Source organism: Parasteatoda tepidariorum, chromosome 8, assembly GCF_043381705.1.
Source record: "Parasteatoda tepidariorum isolate YZ-2023 chromosome 8, CAS_Ptep_4.0, whole genome shotgun sequence".
In the NCBI taxonomy this organism is placed as follows: Eukaryota; Metazoa; Arthropoda; class Arachnida; order Araneae; family Theridiidae; genus Parasteatoda; species Parasteatoda tepidariorum.
The window spans coordinates 11,968,227-11,981,816 of record NC_092211.1 but is presented as its reverse complement, the minus strand read 5'-3'; the positions used below and the strand labels follow the sequence as shown (position 1 = coordinate 11,981,816).

The 13,590-nt window shown below is 28.4% G+C and overlaps 1 protein-coding gene across 1 annotated transcript in view; it reads left to right on the top strand.

Moving 5' to 3' along the window:
- The first annotated feature begins 1,119 nt into the window (after positions 1-1,119).
- The window catches only part of LOC122269681 (neurotrimin-like), a 340,405-nt gene continuing 327,934 nt past the window's right edge, over positions 1,120-13,590 (top strand). Inside the window, exon 1 of the mRNA XM_071184496.1 lies at positions 1,120-1,461. Coding sequence (XP_071040597.1) covers positions 1,359-1,461 — 103 coding nt within the window. The 5' untranslated portion in view covers positions 1,120-1,358. The remainder of the gene's footprint in view (positions 1,462-13,590) is intronic.

Genomic DNA, 13,590 nt, shown 5'->3' with positions numbered 1-13,590 from the left:
CACTATATTTACTACATTCTTTGAGCGAATATATTAAAAAACTTAATTTTATCGATAAATGTTCTTTAATTTTATTGATATTTACTTATTACCTGGAATTTGTGCATTTATCGAGGTAAAAAATAGTAAAACGAAAATTGAATCACAATAATGTATATATATGTATATATATTCTAGGGACTATACAAATCTGGTGAATATTATATGCATTCTAAGAGCAAAGAGTGCGCAATTTTAGTTTCAATTCATGTATATATTCCAAAATGTTGGTTTCTACAAATTAAGAAGGAAATACAATCTGTGGCAAAATTATAAGACGCACTATAAGATTCTATGTAAAATCTTAATTACTCAGGTGATACTAATACAGCTTTATTGTTTTTACGTGATTGAAATCGGTTTGCTCTTATTTACGTTTGTGTATTGGTTAACATTGTAATGCAATATGTTAAAAATACAGTTGGGAAGTAAATGAAAAAATCACCCGTACAAAAATCCATTACATGCATGTTTAAATATAAAAATATTGCCTATACACTCGTGCAAAACATACAATCATTAAAAAACTACACTGCGTATAATAATTTGGTCAAAGTCTTTTAATATACTAATGCAATACCTGATAATATAAATATTCCATATATATATTATATATAGTTTAATATATTCAATCTTCGAATTTATATTATATATCGTTTAATTTAACCCATTGATAGACGTACGTAAACAAGTGCAAACCGGTTTCAGTCGCATAAAAACAATAAAGCAGTATAGTATCACCTGATAATTAAAATTTTACATAGAATCTTATATTGCGTCTAATAATTTTGCCGGAGATTGTAATTCAAAAATAATGTAAAAATTTTCAGAACTAGGTTATTTTGTTCCTCTCTATTCCTTGAGGAACCAATTTCCAAAACAAAATCTAATCAAATGAAATGCCTTCGCGAGTCACAAACTTAGGTGAAGTGCGCGCGAAATACGCCCAGAATGAATATCCACCAATCACATCCGTTCGAACACTTGTCGCTTTGGCGACAGCCATACCGATCTGGCGGAAGGCAATTTCTCGCCAAATTCTTACATTCCTTCTCTACTTGAGTTTCTAGCATCGGACCAATAAATGGCCGAGCGTCCAGAGCTGCGGCAGCAGAGAGCAAGACGCGGGAGAAATGAGTACATATCGTTCTTTAAGAGAGAATAGCACGCTCATGCGGAAGTTTCAGAAACATGGAAAAAACTTAGAAACAATCGGTGGTTCACTTAAAGTTGTTTCTGCCATCTGTTAAATGTGAATCAATAACCAATAATAAAAAAAGAAGAAATCCACATTGTGGGAAAACATATATTTTGGAAACATGGATTATGAAAAGAATTGTTTTATTTTGAAAAGAATTCATGTTTGGTTGATATGTGTGGCTTGCCTCATCACATTCGGTTCGGACGCTATTTTACCACAAGGTAAAAATATTATGATTAGTAGATCTTAGAGATTTTTGAATTCTTATAAGTAAATGTGTGCCGTTTATGCTACGCTCCCGGTTTAATATCATTAAGTAGTTGAGAATTGAGCGACTAGCAATAATGTCATAAAATGATTTATTGTTTGATCCTGTATTAGGCAATTTAATTTTTTAGAGTGTTTAGCACTGTTTCGATGTCTAATGTTTTAAAAACTAATTGTTTATTTAGTTTTAGCTCTTAATAAACTTCTGCAAGAAAGTCTAAAATATCCATTTCAGTTTAATGCTAAAATCTAAAGCGGTAAAACGAGTTTAAATATTTAAATTTTTCTATGTAATTTCTTGTACGCGAGATTTGTGTTTTAACTGCATTATTTAAATTTTGCTACTTATAAGTTTTTTTTCTTCTCTTTGTTATTCTAGGTTAAAAACAAAATATAATTTATTTAATAAAAGATATTGCACATTCTGTTATTAGTAAAGATGCATTTTTTAACATATTACCCAAAATTTGATTTTTTGATTTAGTCTTCGTAGTTTCTCGAATTTTTTTGAAGAGTAACTGCCTGAAAATTACGAAAAAATACTTGTCGACTTTTACATTTTGAAATGTAATATCTTTTCAAACTTTTATTTTTATTTGAAATACAAAAACGTGCCATCAAATGAAGTATAACTTTTATAATTGAATAAATTTTTTTATCATCAAAGCATTAATTTACTAATTTTTATTTATTTTGATGAAGTAACTAAATATATAGCAAATGTACTATTTATTTAACAGTTTTGATCGGGTTATTTAAGTAACTCTTTCCATGTATTTAAGTATCCCAAATACGCAAATTAATATCTTATTCATATTAAGAATGAATTTCTCATGCACATAAAAAATTTAATTTGTAGTATGAAAATGGAAAAAGAAAGTTCGGAAAAGAAAAATCATGTATTCAATAAAAGAAACATTTGCATAGTATGTTTTAAAAGTAAAAAAACAATATTCAAATGAAGTTTAAAAAATTTTGAGAAAATAACTATGAAGCAATTCTATGCTATATACGTCAGTTAAACATTTATCAGCGGATATAATTGAGATTTTTATTTGCTTGAAAGAATGAATAAAAGAATGCGTTGCGAAATTGTATTAATAAAGCCCAGGCAAAATAGATAAATGCAATAGTGTGGGAACTGAAAAACGGAAAAAAAATATATCGATTCGAAAATAAAGCATATAAAACAAAAATTCAAGAAAAATACAAAATGAGACACTAATAGGAATATATAATGCTAGGAGAAAGAACAGGCATTCTTGTATTTACAGACACCTTTCAAAAATGGTTTAAATTTTTTTCTAAGTTGCCGCTTTACAAAATATGAAATTAAAGCTCAAACTAATGGGTTATCTTTTTTTTAAATATTACGGAACTACAAAAACTCTTTTGGTTTTTTCTGTTTCCTTGAATTGTATGGAAACTGGATTTCTGAAAGGTAATCATGTAATATACTGGATAACTCAAAACTTGTAATTAAAAAATAGTCGTATTTTAAATATAACATTTTAATTTCGATGATTTTTGGAGATGTTATTAGTAGTTATTAAAAAGACTTTAAATAAATATAGTAAGATTTTTTAGCCAAGATTTGTCCCAATTAGATGTACACAATGTAAAAGATCAATTTAAAAAATAGAAAATTGTTCATGTAATCATTAATAATTTTAACACGCAATTAACAATTCTGCTTAGAATTTAATCACATTAGTTGGATATTCACTGCTTTTAATCAAATTTCGGAAGAGTTCGTCGATTTGTTTTTAGAAAAATAAATACTACTAAATATTCTTTTAATTCTGTTAATTTGATTAAAAAATAGTATTTGAATGAAAGTTTTTAGAAACTTTAAAATTTCGCACAATTAGTTCATTTACATAAGACTTAAAATCATTCGTTATATCGCATATTTTAACAAGACATTTTCTTTTTTAATACTTGAATCAAAGAAAAATTTTAAACTATTATATTAGTTCCTAGTACATTATAAATGACATGTTGACATTATAGATGTCTTAAATCATCTATAATGTCAAAAATATTAACATATTTTAAAAATATTAACATATTTGTCAAACATATTTCATATCACACAAACCACAGATTAACATATAAATGCCATTATTAAGTTTTAAAGATATTTACAACGATCATTATATTGAATTATGTTTTTGATCAAACATCGTTATACTACACACATCTTGCATCGTATCCACATCTTTTTTCGCTACACGCTTTCGATTATATATATACATATAAGTTCAAAATGAAGATAAAACAAAGGAAAATTATAGACACATAAAAAGGGGGGAAATAATAATGAAAGAAATAACAAACAACTGATTAAAAAAAAAGGACGAAATTTTTTTAAAAAAACCGGAAAATGAAAGATATAATCTTTTCATCAGCCCACACGATAATATCCCCCAAAAAGAGTGCTTTCTGATATTGTATCAATATAGCCGAAGAAAAATATATTAATACAATAGTGTGAGGAGCATTCAAAAATTTTTTTTTTTTACAAAAATTACAACAAATAAAACAGAACACAATAAGTAAAAATAACACGTAAAAGCAGAAAATAAAATAAAATAAAAAATAAAAAACAGTATAAAACAAAACAAAAACTATAAAGCGAGTAGCGAAATCAGATGTACTTATATACTTATATATTATATTATANTGTGTATATGTGTGTGTGTGTGTGTCTGTGTGTAAATAATAACATTGATTTTTTAGTTTAAGATTGGTAATAATTATTGGTGTATTTTCCTTTATTACTGGCCAAACACTAATTTGTTATGAAAACTAACTTTTAAACTCAGAGTAAGCAAAAACAGTCTGCGTATCTTCCCCGCATACCAAGATCTGTTAAGGAGAAGGTACTTTTACAGAAGCCAAATAGTGGCCAAGGAACTATGTCGTTAGAGAACGTTTTGGGGTTTTAATTAATTCCTTTCTCGTGTTTTCGAAAAAGAGACCGTTTTTTCACCCCCTTCTCAAATTGTGAAAATTTTAAGTAAATAATTTTTCCCGAGTTTAACCACGTAATGAGTTTCAATGTTTGGTTTCACTCGAAATCTGCTTAGAAATTGCATCAGGAGTAAAACTTTTTAGTTTTGACATATTTTGTTATCAGTGTCTTATTAATAAAAATAACAAACTGATATATTTATGCGCGAAATAAAATAGAACGTTTGTTTTAGGCAGAAAATATATTGTGCTTTTTTTTTTCTTAAAAACAATTAAGAAGAGAATTAATTTTTTTTCAGGCGACTTTATTGATTCGATATTATAAATTGATTCAATTAAAAGAAGTTACAAATACATTTATTTTTTTGGAAATAAAGTTAATTACTAATGACTTCCCTTATCTAGTATTTTTACTCTATCTATTAATCATTGGTTTATTTTTAAGCTTTCTATTGTACACATTTCATTTTATTATTTTGATTTTTGAAAAATATCGTACGGATGTAATAGGATATTGCAAAGTTTCCGTTATATATAAGTATGTAAATGACTAAAGTATCTAAAATGGACGTTTTGATTTAAAACAGGGTTCATAGTAGTCTCGACTAGTTATCTATTTTTTTGGCAATCATATAATTATAATAAAATTATATTATATTTAAAAATCTGATGGTATAAAAATTTTAAATGAACTTTTTATGAATAACCTTACATTATACAACATTATATAATTATACAACTTATATGACTTCAAAACTACATAGATACTTAAAAGAGAAAACGATTTTACCTTTATTGCTTGCAATATTATTATTACCTGCATTGTAGAAAATACTGGTCAATTTTAAAAGTAGAAGCACTTTGATGATAGTAATATCTGTGTTAAGCAGAGACAAAATTACTTAACTCATTAATAGTGAAGAAATTATTATCATTTTCGTTTTTGCATCCTACACAATTTACTACGAGGAAGCAACGATTTTGATTACTTTATTTAAATAAATACGATTGAAGAACATTTCTTAAAAAAGTTGAAAACTATAAAAAAAATATAAAAAATATATTTGATTTTTAAAACAATTTCATGAAACTTATTTCTTGTACAAATAATTGTATATATATTTTACCTCAATAGCAAGTACATGTCTTTTTTAATGTATCGGCGGTGTTTTAACATAAATAAAACTATTTTTTTTTTTTTAAATTAAACGAAGAAAATCTTTTAAAAAGTATCTAGCTAATATTGTGCTTCTTTATGCAATTACTTTTTATCCCGTATATTTTCATTTTAATTAATCAATGTGTTACATTTTTAATAGATGTTTTTATTATTATAATCAATTCTTTAAATTTTTAGTCGGAAAACAGCGTATTTTAAATCAAAGAATACTAATTGCTCATGTTACTAAAGAAGAATTCATTTGATAATGTAATATTTTAATTTTCAAAGCAAACATTGTCTGCCCGAAAGCTTTTGTTGATTAAAAAATAAATTCTAGGTTCTGTTAAAATTATTGACAAATTCACTGTCAATATTCTTTCTAATTTTCAATTTAATGTTAAATTTTGAACAAACATTGTTGTGCTAGAGAATTTTAAAATTAGTTTTAATCAATATATTAATTTAAATAATGGGAAATGATAGTGTAACTTCTTTGCAAGACTAAGAAAAAAAATATTTAGATTGTGTCTGCATTCTATTGTGACCATTTTATAATGATCTTAGAATAAATGTTGAGTTGAGTCGCCAAGTATGCGCTTATAACAAGGAACTGCGCTATTTTTTATGTTCATAATTTTATATGAAGTTAATTTTAATTGTACTTTCCAAACTTATTCTACATTTATTTCAGCTTTTCCAAAATGTTTCTACACAATATACACTCTTTTTATGAATATTTTAGAAACTCTTTGCAATTTGCTGGTTAGCGAATTGAGGAAAATATTTTATCTTGCTTACATTTCAGCTAACTTCTAGGCAGTACAAGTACGGTTTAAACTTATATTTTATATTCTGAGGTAGGCAGGTACTTTATTAACGTCACACTAGAGCTGCACAATGGGCTATTAGCGACGGTCGGGGAAACATCCCTGAGGATGATCCGAAGACATGCCATCACAATTTTGATCCTCTGCGGAGGGGATGGCACCCCCGCTTCGGTAGCCTGATGACTTGCGCGTGAAGTCGAGCATTTCACGGTAGAACAGTTTAACTATGACTGATGCCGCATACCCTTCATCCCTACGCAGGCTGATAGAAGTGGTCACCCACCCGCGCACTGGCCGTTGCCAGTGATGCTTGTCTTCGGTGTTCTACTGGGAACCATGTCTTTACGATCTGTCCACTGCGTTATAAACATATATTTTAGAATAACATAAATAAAAATAATAGAAATTAATAATACTTTTATAAAAAATATATAACACACAATCTCAATACTTTTCGAATATTAATTTTTTCTGTTTACTTTTGATTAAAATATTGGTAAAAAAACAACTATTTAATTTTATTTTTTTTTTATACTATCACGATTAAAATCTTTTGTGATAGTCCAACAGAAAATGTAAGTTGTAACATTAGATTTAAGTTATTTTTCAAGTTTCTTCTAATTTTTAATGAAAGTGTGAGAATAATATCCATGTATTTCTATTTAAGGCCATTACTTTATATTTATTATAAATTTAAAAGTCATATAATCTTTGTTTTTAAAGAAATTTTTGTAACTGTAATGAGAAATTTATTTTTCGTTCTGCAAGCAGCAGACACCAGAGAAATGTATCATTATATACGTCGATAAAAATAAATTTATCTTTTATTTTTTCCTCCAAACAAACTATTAATGAGTTTCTACACTTAATTGAAAAAATTTAAATTTATACGTTCTTAAGAAATTTAACTTTGGAAATTAATCGCTTCTCTCTTGGTGATATATTAATAAAAATAGAAAATAAAATTTAACTAGTAAGTTTTATTAATAATTTAAAATCCGATTTTTTTTTTGTCTTTATTGTTCCATAAAGTATTTTAATGGAATATCAATGCTTTTCATTCTTTTAAATCTACATGCTATAAATTAAATAGTCCATTAAAAAATATCCATTTTATTTTATAATTTTATAACCGTCGTTGAACAGCCGACCCAATTTTTGGGCTTACGCTTTCTAATGTTCAACTCCGTAGTCTTGTAATTTTGAACCCAATCCAGTAGACAAGGGAACTCCTGAATCCCTTTTTTGACGGAACTAACTCGCATTTGCGTTACATGGAGAGGAAGACTACTAGAACTTCCCATGGTTAGCCTAACGGAAAAGGGACTCTAACCCATGATCCGTCTACCACTGAGGATATTTCACTTCAGCATTGTGGTCGGTGCAACCGGATGCGGATTCGTATCGACCGTCCATTGCTGGATTCGAACTTGGTTCACCTCATTGGAAAGCGAACGCTCTATAAAACTATCAGCAATTTAAGAAAAGCTTTTGCTATCGGTGCCCTATGGTCTTAAGTTAGATCTCCCGTTGCACAACGAACAAATGTTTATTTAAATAACGATTTAAAAAAAAAACTTCAGTAGTTAAAAGTGAACTGTTTGATTGTAGAAAACTTAAGCAGTTAAGTTACTAAAAATGTACTTGTTTAAAATTGTTTACTTTATAAAATAACCAAATTTATAACAATTTAAATTAGGTTTAAGTTAATTTATCCCCAGTTCTCCGAGATTTTTATTTCATTCAATGTTAAAGTATTTTTTCTTAACATGCATTGAAACCTTTCTTCAAGTGAAGATAGACATTTTGATTTACGTTTTTTTTTTCTTTGCGAAAAATTAACATGAAATTGATCACTTTTAACTCATTAAACACTTATTTCAAATCTTCGAAAGTCTGCATTGAAATATTAAAATCATCTGTATAAATATTGATTAATATATAAGACCTGATACAAAATCTGGTATTAGAATTTGCTTCAGGTATCAAAGAGATTAAAAGAGTAAAGATGAAAGGAAGAAAAATCTTTTTCTTTTTTTTTCTTCTTTTGATTGATTTTCGATCGGATAAAACTTATTTTCTCCGAATCAGTTTTCGGGAGAGGGAGGTTAGAAAGGAGAGTGGAAGATTTATTCAGTTCTCCTTCCTTTGGAAATCTTAAGGGATTTACTGGACATCTGAGTCGGACTTTCAAAATAATGTACTGTTTTTGTTTGACATCAAATGCAGACAAAAATAAAATTTATTTTGAAAATAAAATTAAGTTCAAAATATATGTTGTTGGAATAATGCATTGTTTATGGGTTCGTAACTATGTTTGGAATTGTACCGAGATCACAAACAAAGCTTGTTTTGTCATAATTGTTCTTGCATTATGTCTGGAAAAAATCAGTGAATGACTTCAACAGTTGAAATTACAGTTACAGTTTAAATATGCTTGGTTAGAGTAATTCTTATTGATGTTTCTCTTTTGAAAATTTTTAAAACGTTAAAATTCTATCATCCAGTTATTTATTTTATTTATATATACAAGTATTTCAGAAAATAAAAATAAGTACCTTGAATAGAATTTTTTAAAGAAATTAATTCTAAAGGCTAATTTTAGTGTAAATTCAAGCTTTAATTTTTTATGCTTTATATGCTAGGCAAAACAGATATGCAAGTAGCCTTAATCTAATGTTTAGATTTTCGCGTACTTGGATGGATTCTTAATTGTTCCGGGAACTAACCTAAAATATGATAATTTATTAGAGCAGACGATAGTTTGAGCTACAAAATGACATACAAAAACCTATTTTCTCCGAAAAAACATACTTTTTTCGACGAATTCGTAAAATATTGTCCTAATGGTTTGGCCAAAAGAGTGGTCAGAAATTTGGATCTATTAATGTTATTTTACTTCTTGTATATTTTACCACGTCTAAAAGACATTTTAGAACATATCCCTTACAAAACTCACTCATTTAAAGATAATTTATATTAAATCTTAGTTTATTGTTTTCCTTTTTTTTAAAAAAAATAGATAAAATTTCGATTTGCAAGGCATACAAAGATTTACATCATTTTAAAAATTATAATCTTAAATGGCGAAATACAAAATTAGAACGACATCGTTTGGATTGTTTCTGAGAAATTAAATTCTAAACATGTGACTTTTTAAAAAAAAAATTGATTATTCAGAAATCTATCAATCTATTACTTTTAAATTTTGTATTTTAATACTACTAAACGGAAAATTCCTGCGAATACAGGATAATCCTACGAATACAATTGATCTATGCATTTTTCGTTTATTTAAGCAAACAGTAAGAACTGTAAAATAGACAATTAAAAATCAAAGCTTAAGTAGAAATTCACACATGAATCAAATAACAATGTGTTATATGATGATACACATTTCAGGGATGCGATTCTTCCGCGGATTCGCGGATTTCCGCTTTTTTCTGATTTTTCCATTTTTCCCGCTAATTTCCGCTGAAAATTTTTTTTTTTTGCACAGGTTAAAATATTTTATGAGGAATTAAATTTTCCGCGAAGCGAAAGTATTGAAGTCCTCATTCCTCCCTCAAACATTTATTTTCGTATTTACCTGATTTAAAAGTTGAACGTAGCGATTCTTAATCAGGCGATTTAAATGTCGTACATTGCGATTCTTATTTACGAGATTTAAAAATCCAATATCGCGATTTGTAANTTGGTAATTTTGAGTCCTAAATAATTAACACCTATATTTGCAAAAATTAGTGGGTCTAATCTATTTAATTTTCAAGTAAAAAAAATAATTAATTTTTTAAATAATTCAATGTATATTTTCAAAAAACATTCTTTATCAATTGTAAAGAATATGAAATAATACAGTTAAATTTTATTCAACAGCACGGTCAAAAAATCTCAAAATATACTGTAGTGTATCGTTTTGAGATTTCTGATAAGAAAACCAAAATTCTGATTTTTAAAGTCAAAATCTACGATACACGAAACGATACATTAATATGGTGATTTTTTCGTTTACATGGCAACGGTTTTCGGTAAATTCATGTTTTCAAAATTATAACTATTATTTTATCGCTTATTACGTATTGTTATTAATTTCACAATATTATTATTGTTATTATTATCACGTATTAGTATTAGTGTCATAATTATTATTTTATCACGTGCTTAGTAAAAATACAAAACTGAAATGTAAATTTAACTGAATAAATGTTTTATATGCCATGCTCTAAGGAATGAAGATAAATTTACCGAATTTTTACCACCATTTACCAAATTATATGACACATTATAAAACCATATTTTTCGATTAATTTTCCTAAAATCGTTACCAAAGTGCTTCGGTAAAAATTAATGAGCTTTCTGATGTTACTATAGAGCCATAAATACGAGAAATTTTATTATAGATTTTTTTTTCATTGTGTCAGCCTTTTTTATTCTTCATTTTTATTCTTATTTTAAGCATCTTTTTAAATTTGTTGAGTTTAAAGTCAAGGTAAGGAGTCGTGGTGGCTCAGAAAATAGAGCGTTCACCTCCCAATGAGGTGAACCGGGTTTGATTCCCAGCGATGGCTGGTCAGTACGAATTCTGCTCTAGGCTCCCACCGACCACAGTGCTGAACATGAAATATCCTCAGTGGCAGATGGATCGTGAGTTAGTTCCCTTGCAGTCGTGCTAACCGGGAGGGGAGGAGATTTCGTGGTTTTCTTCTCCATGTAACTCAAATGCGGGTCAATTCCATCAAAAAGTCCTCCACGAAGGGAAAATTTCTCCCAATACTTGATCCTGGAATTCCCTTGTCTTCTGGATTGGGTTCAAAATTATAAGGCTACGGCGTTAAGCACTGGTAGACGTAAACTCGAAATCGGGTCGGCTGTTCAACGATGGTTATGAAATAAAATTAAAAAATGTCAAGGTTAAATGACACTGATTTACTGTATATTGATCTAACAATAGTTCATCAAGTAGATATGCAAAAGTTTGATGGTTCACAGTAAATTGTAATATAAATTGCTTGCACAAAAATTTTATGTAGAATTTAATGTACAAAACTTCTAAAACATTATTGTTAAAGAGAACTTGATATCAGCATTAATAAGGTCACTGTTTCAGATACAAGGTTTGACACAAACGTTGAATGACATTCAAATAAGTGAAGTTTTAAGTAATTTTGCTTTAATCGAAAATGTATTTACTTTTGAAATAAATATTTTTAGACTTATTTCCGTGTCGGCATGTTAATGAATTCTGAGAATGTAGGGTTTTCTAATAAAAATGTTCTGTTCTAAGTATATATATTTAGACACAAAACTGCTTCTAAAAAATTATTCTGTTTGGGAAGGAACACTTAATAGAGGCTCTAGGTTGGGTTGAAGCCAACACGGATCACTGAATATTCATTAGACATTCTCCCTCACCAGAAAAGACATGACTTTTGGTATGTAATATTCATGCAAACATACCTGAGTATTTTGTTTTCTTCTTTCCTTCGCTGCACACGGTTTAACATTTTTTTTTACAAAAAGTGCATTAATTAAAAGAAGACGAAAAAAATTCCTTTCTGACGTATGTGATATACAGATACAGGAATAAGTTAACTACACTGTAAAAAAACTCAGTAAATCTTTAACCATGTATTTGGTGCAAAGTTTCTCATCACCCCAAAGCTCAGTAAAATGAAATATCATTTTATTTTAGTTACACCATAAATAGTGAAGCTTGAACGAGAAACACTTCCATGGTGCAACTGACTGCACCAAAACTTGGTGAAAGACGCAAAACTTTGACGGTGATTGTAAATTGAACGATATTCGTTTACGTCACCATATTTTCCTTACAACTCGATCTCGGTGCATCGGGACGACTATTGCATGTTGTTTCAAGTATCAACTTATTTAGGTAGATAAATGTCTTATTCCCATTAATGAAAGCTCACTCCTTTTAAGTTGCTTTTTTAAATTTGGTTGGCGGTATAAATGGTTCGAGGTAAGTCATAAAATGACCTGATTAAGATAAATAGTTCTGTTACGGTAAATAAAAACCTCGACCTACATTTGAGCTCTTTAAAAATACCTCATAATGGTGCAAACATCCTATGCTTTTATGAAAGAAAAAAAGGAAAGAATGAAAATGGGTGTTTTGTTTCTTCAAAAAACCTACTTTTGGTGCAACCTTCTATTGATATTAGGAGCTGGCGAAAATCCTAAAATATTGTAAAATTGAACTTCATTTTATGTAGCCAGCAAATAACTACTAATTTTTGATGTAACATGGCTCGGAACTTTTTAAAAGTGAATAAAGATAGTTCACAAATTCAATATATTGCAATAGTAGTGTTGGGAAAACTGTTTGCAACAGTACTTAATTTGCTATTTAAATTACTAATCGATGCAATGTTTAGAGTCCTTATATCTAATATATATAATTCTCTTACGTGGCTCCCAAATTTTGGCTGTATTTCTTCTCTGCCGGTGTCAACGTTTGCTTTGTTTCCAAATGGCAACGCTTGAAAATCGACCAATGATTGCCGCTAAAAATTTCACATGCCAAATCTAGATGAAGTGGCTCAACATGTAGCGCTTTTAAAAACGGAAACTGAAATGACCAGAGGCATCAGCTGCTGCAATCTCATAGTATTAAGTTAGGCAGAAGTGAGTAGTCTTTGTCGATAGATCTCTATTTTAGTATTTTGTCGAAAGCGCTTTTTTTTCACGAATTTATAAATTACGAATTTATTTGACGATTTTTGATTTATATCACGAATTATACTATAGCACATTTCTAATAGGTTTAATGAATTACGTGTCATTTATTTGAATTCAAATTTATTTTAATGACTTAGTATTTACTAAAAAGATTAAAAGGTTTTTTTAAAAAAAGTTGTTATATGGATTTGAATGATTGTTTTGAATTCTTAGAATTTTGAGCATTTGCAATGTACCTAAGTTAATAGCGAGCGAAGCGAGACCTTATAAGATTGCGTAGCAATTTTCGGGGGTTGGCGAGCGTTAACGAGCAACGGGGGCACAGCCCACTAGTATAAAAAAGTTTCCTTTGCAGTGAATTTTTTATAACGAAATTTTTAATCTAAACGATAAGTAACATCAAAATATTTTACAAATAA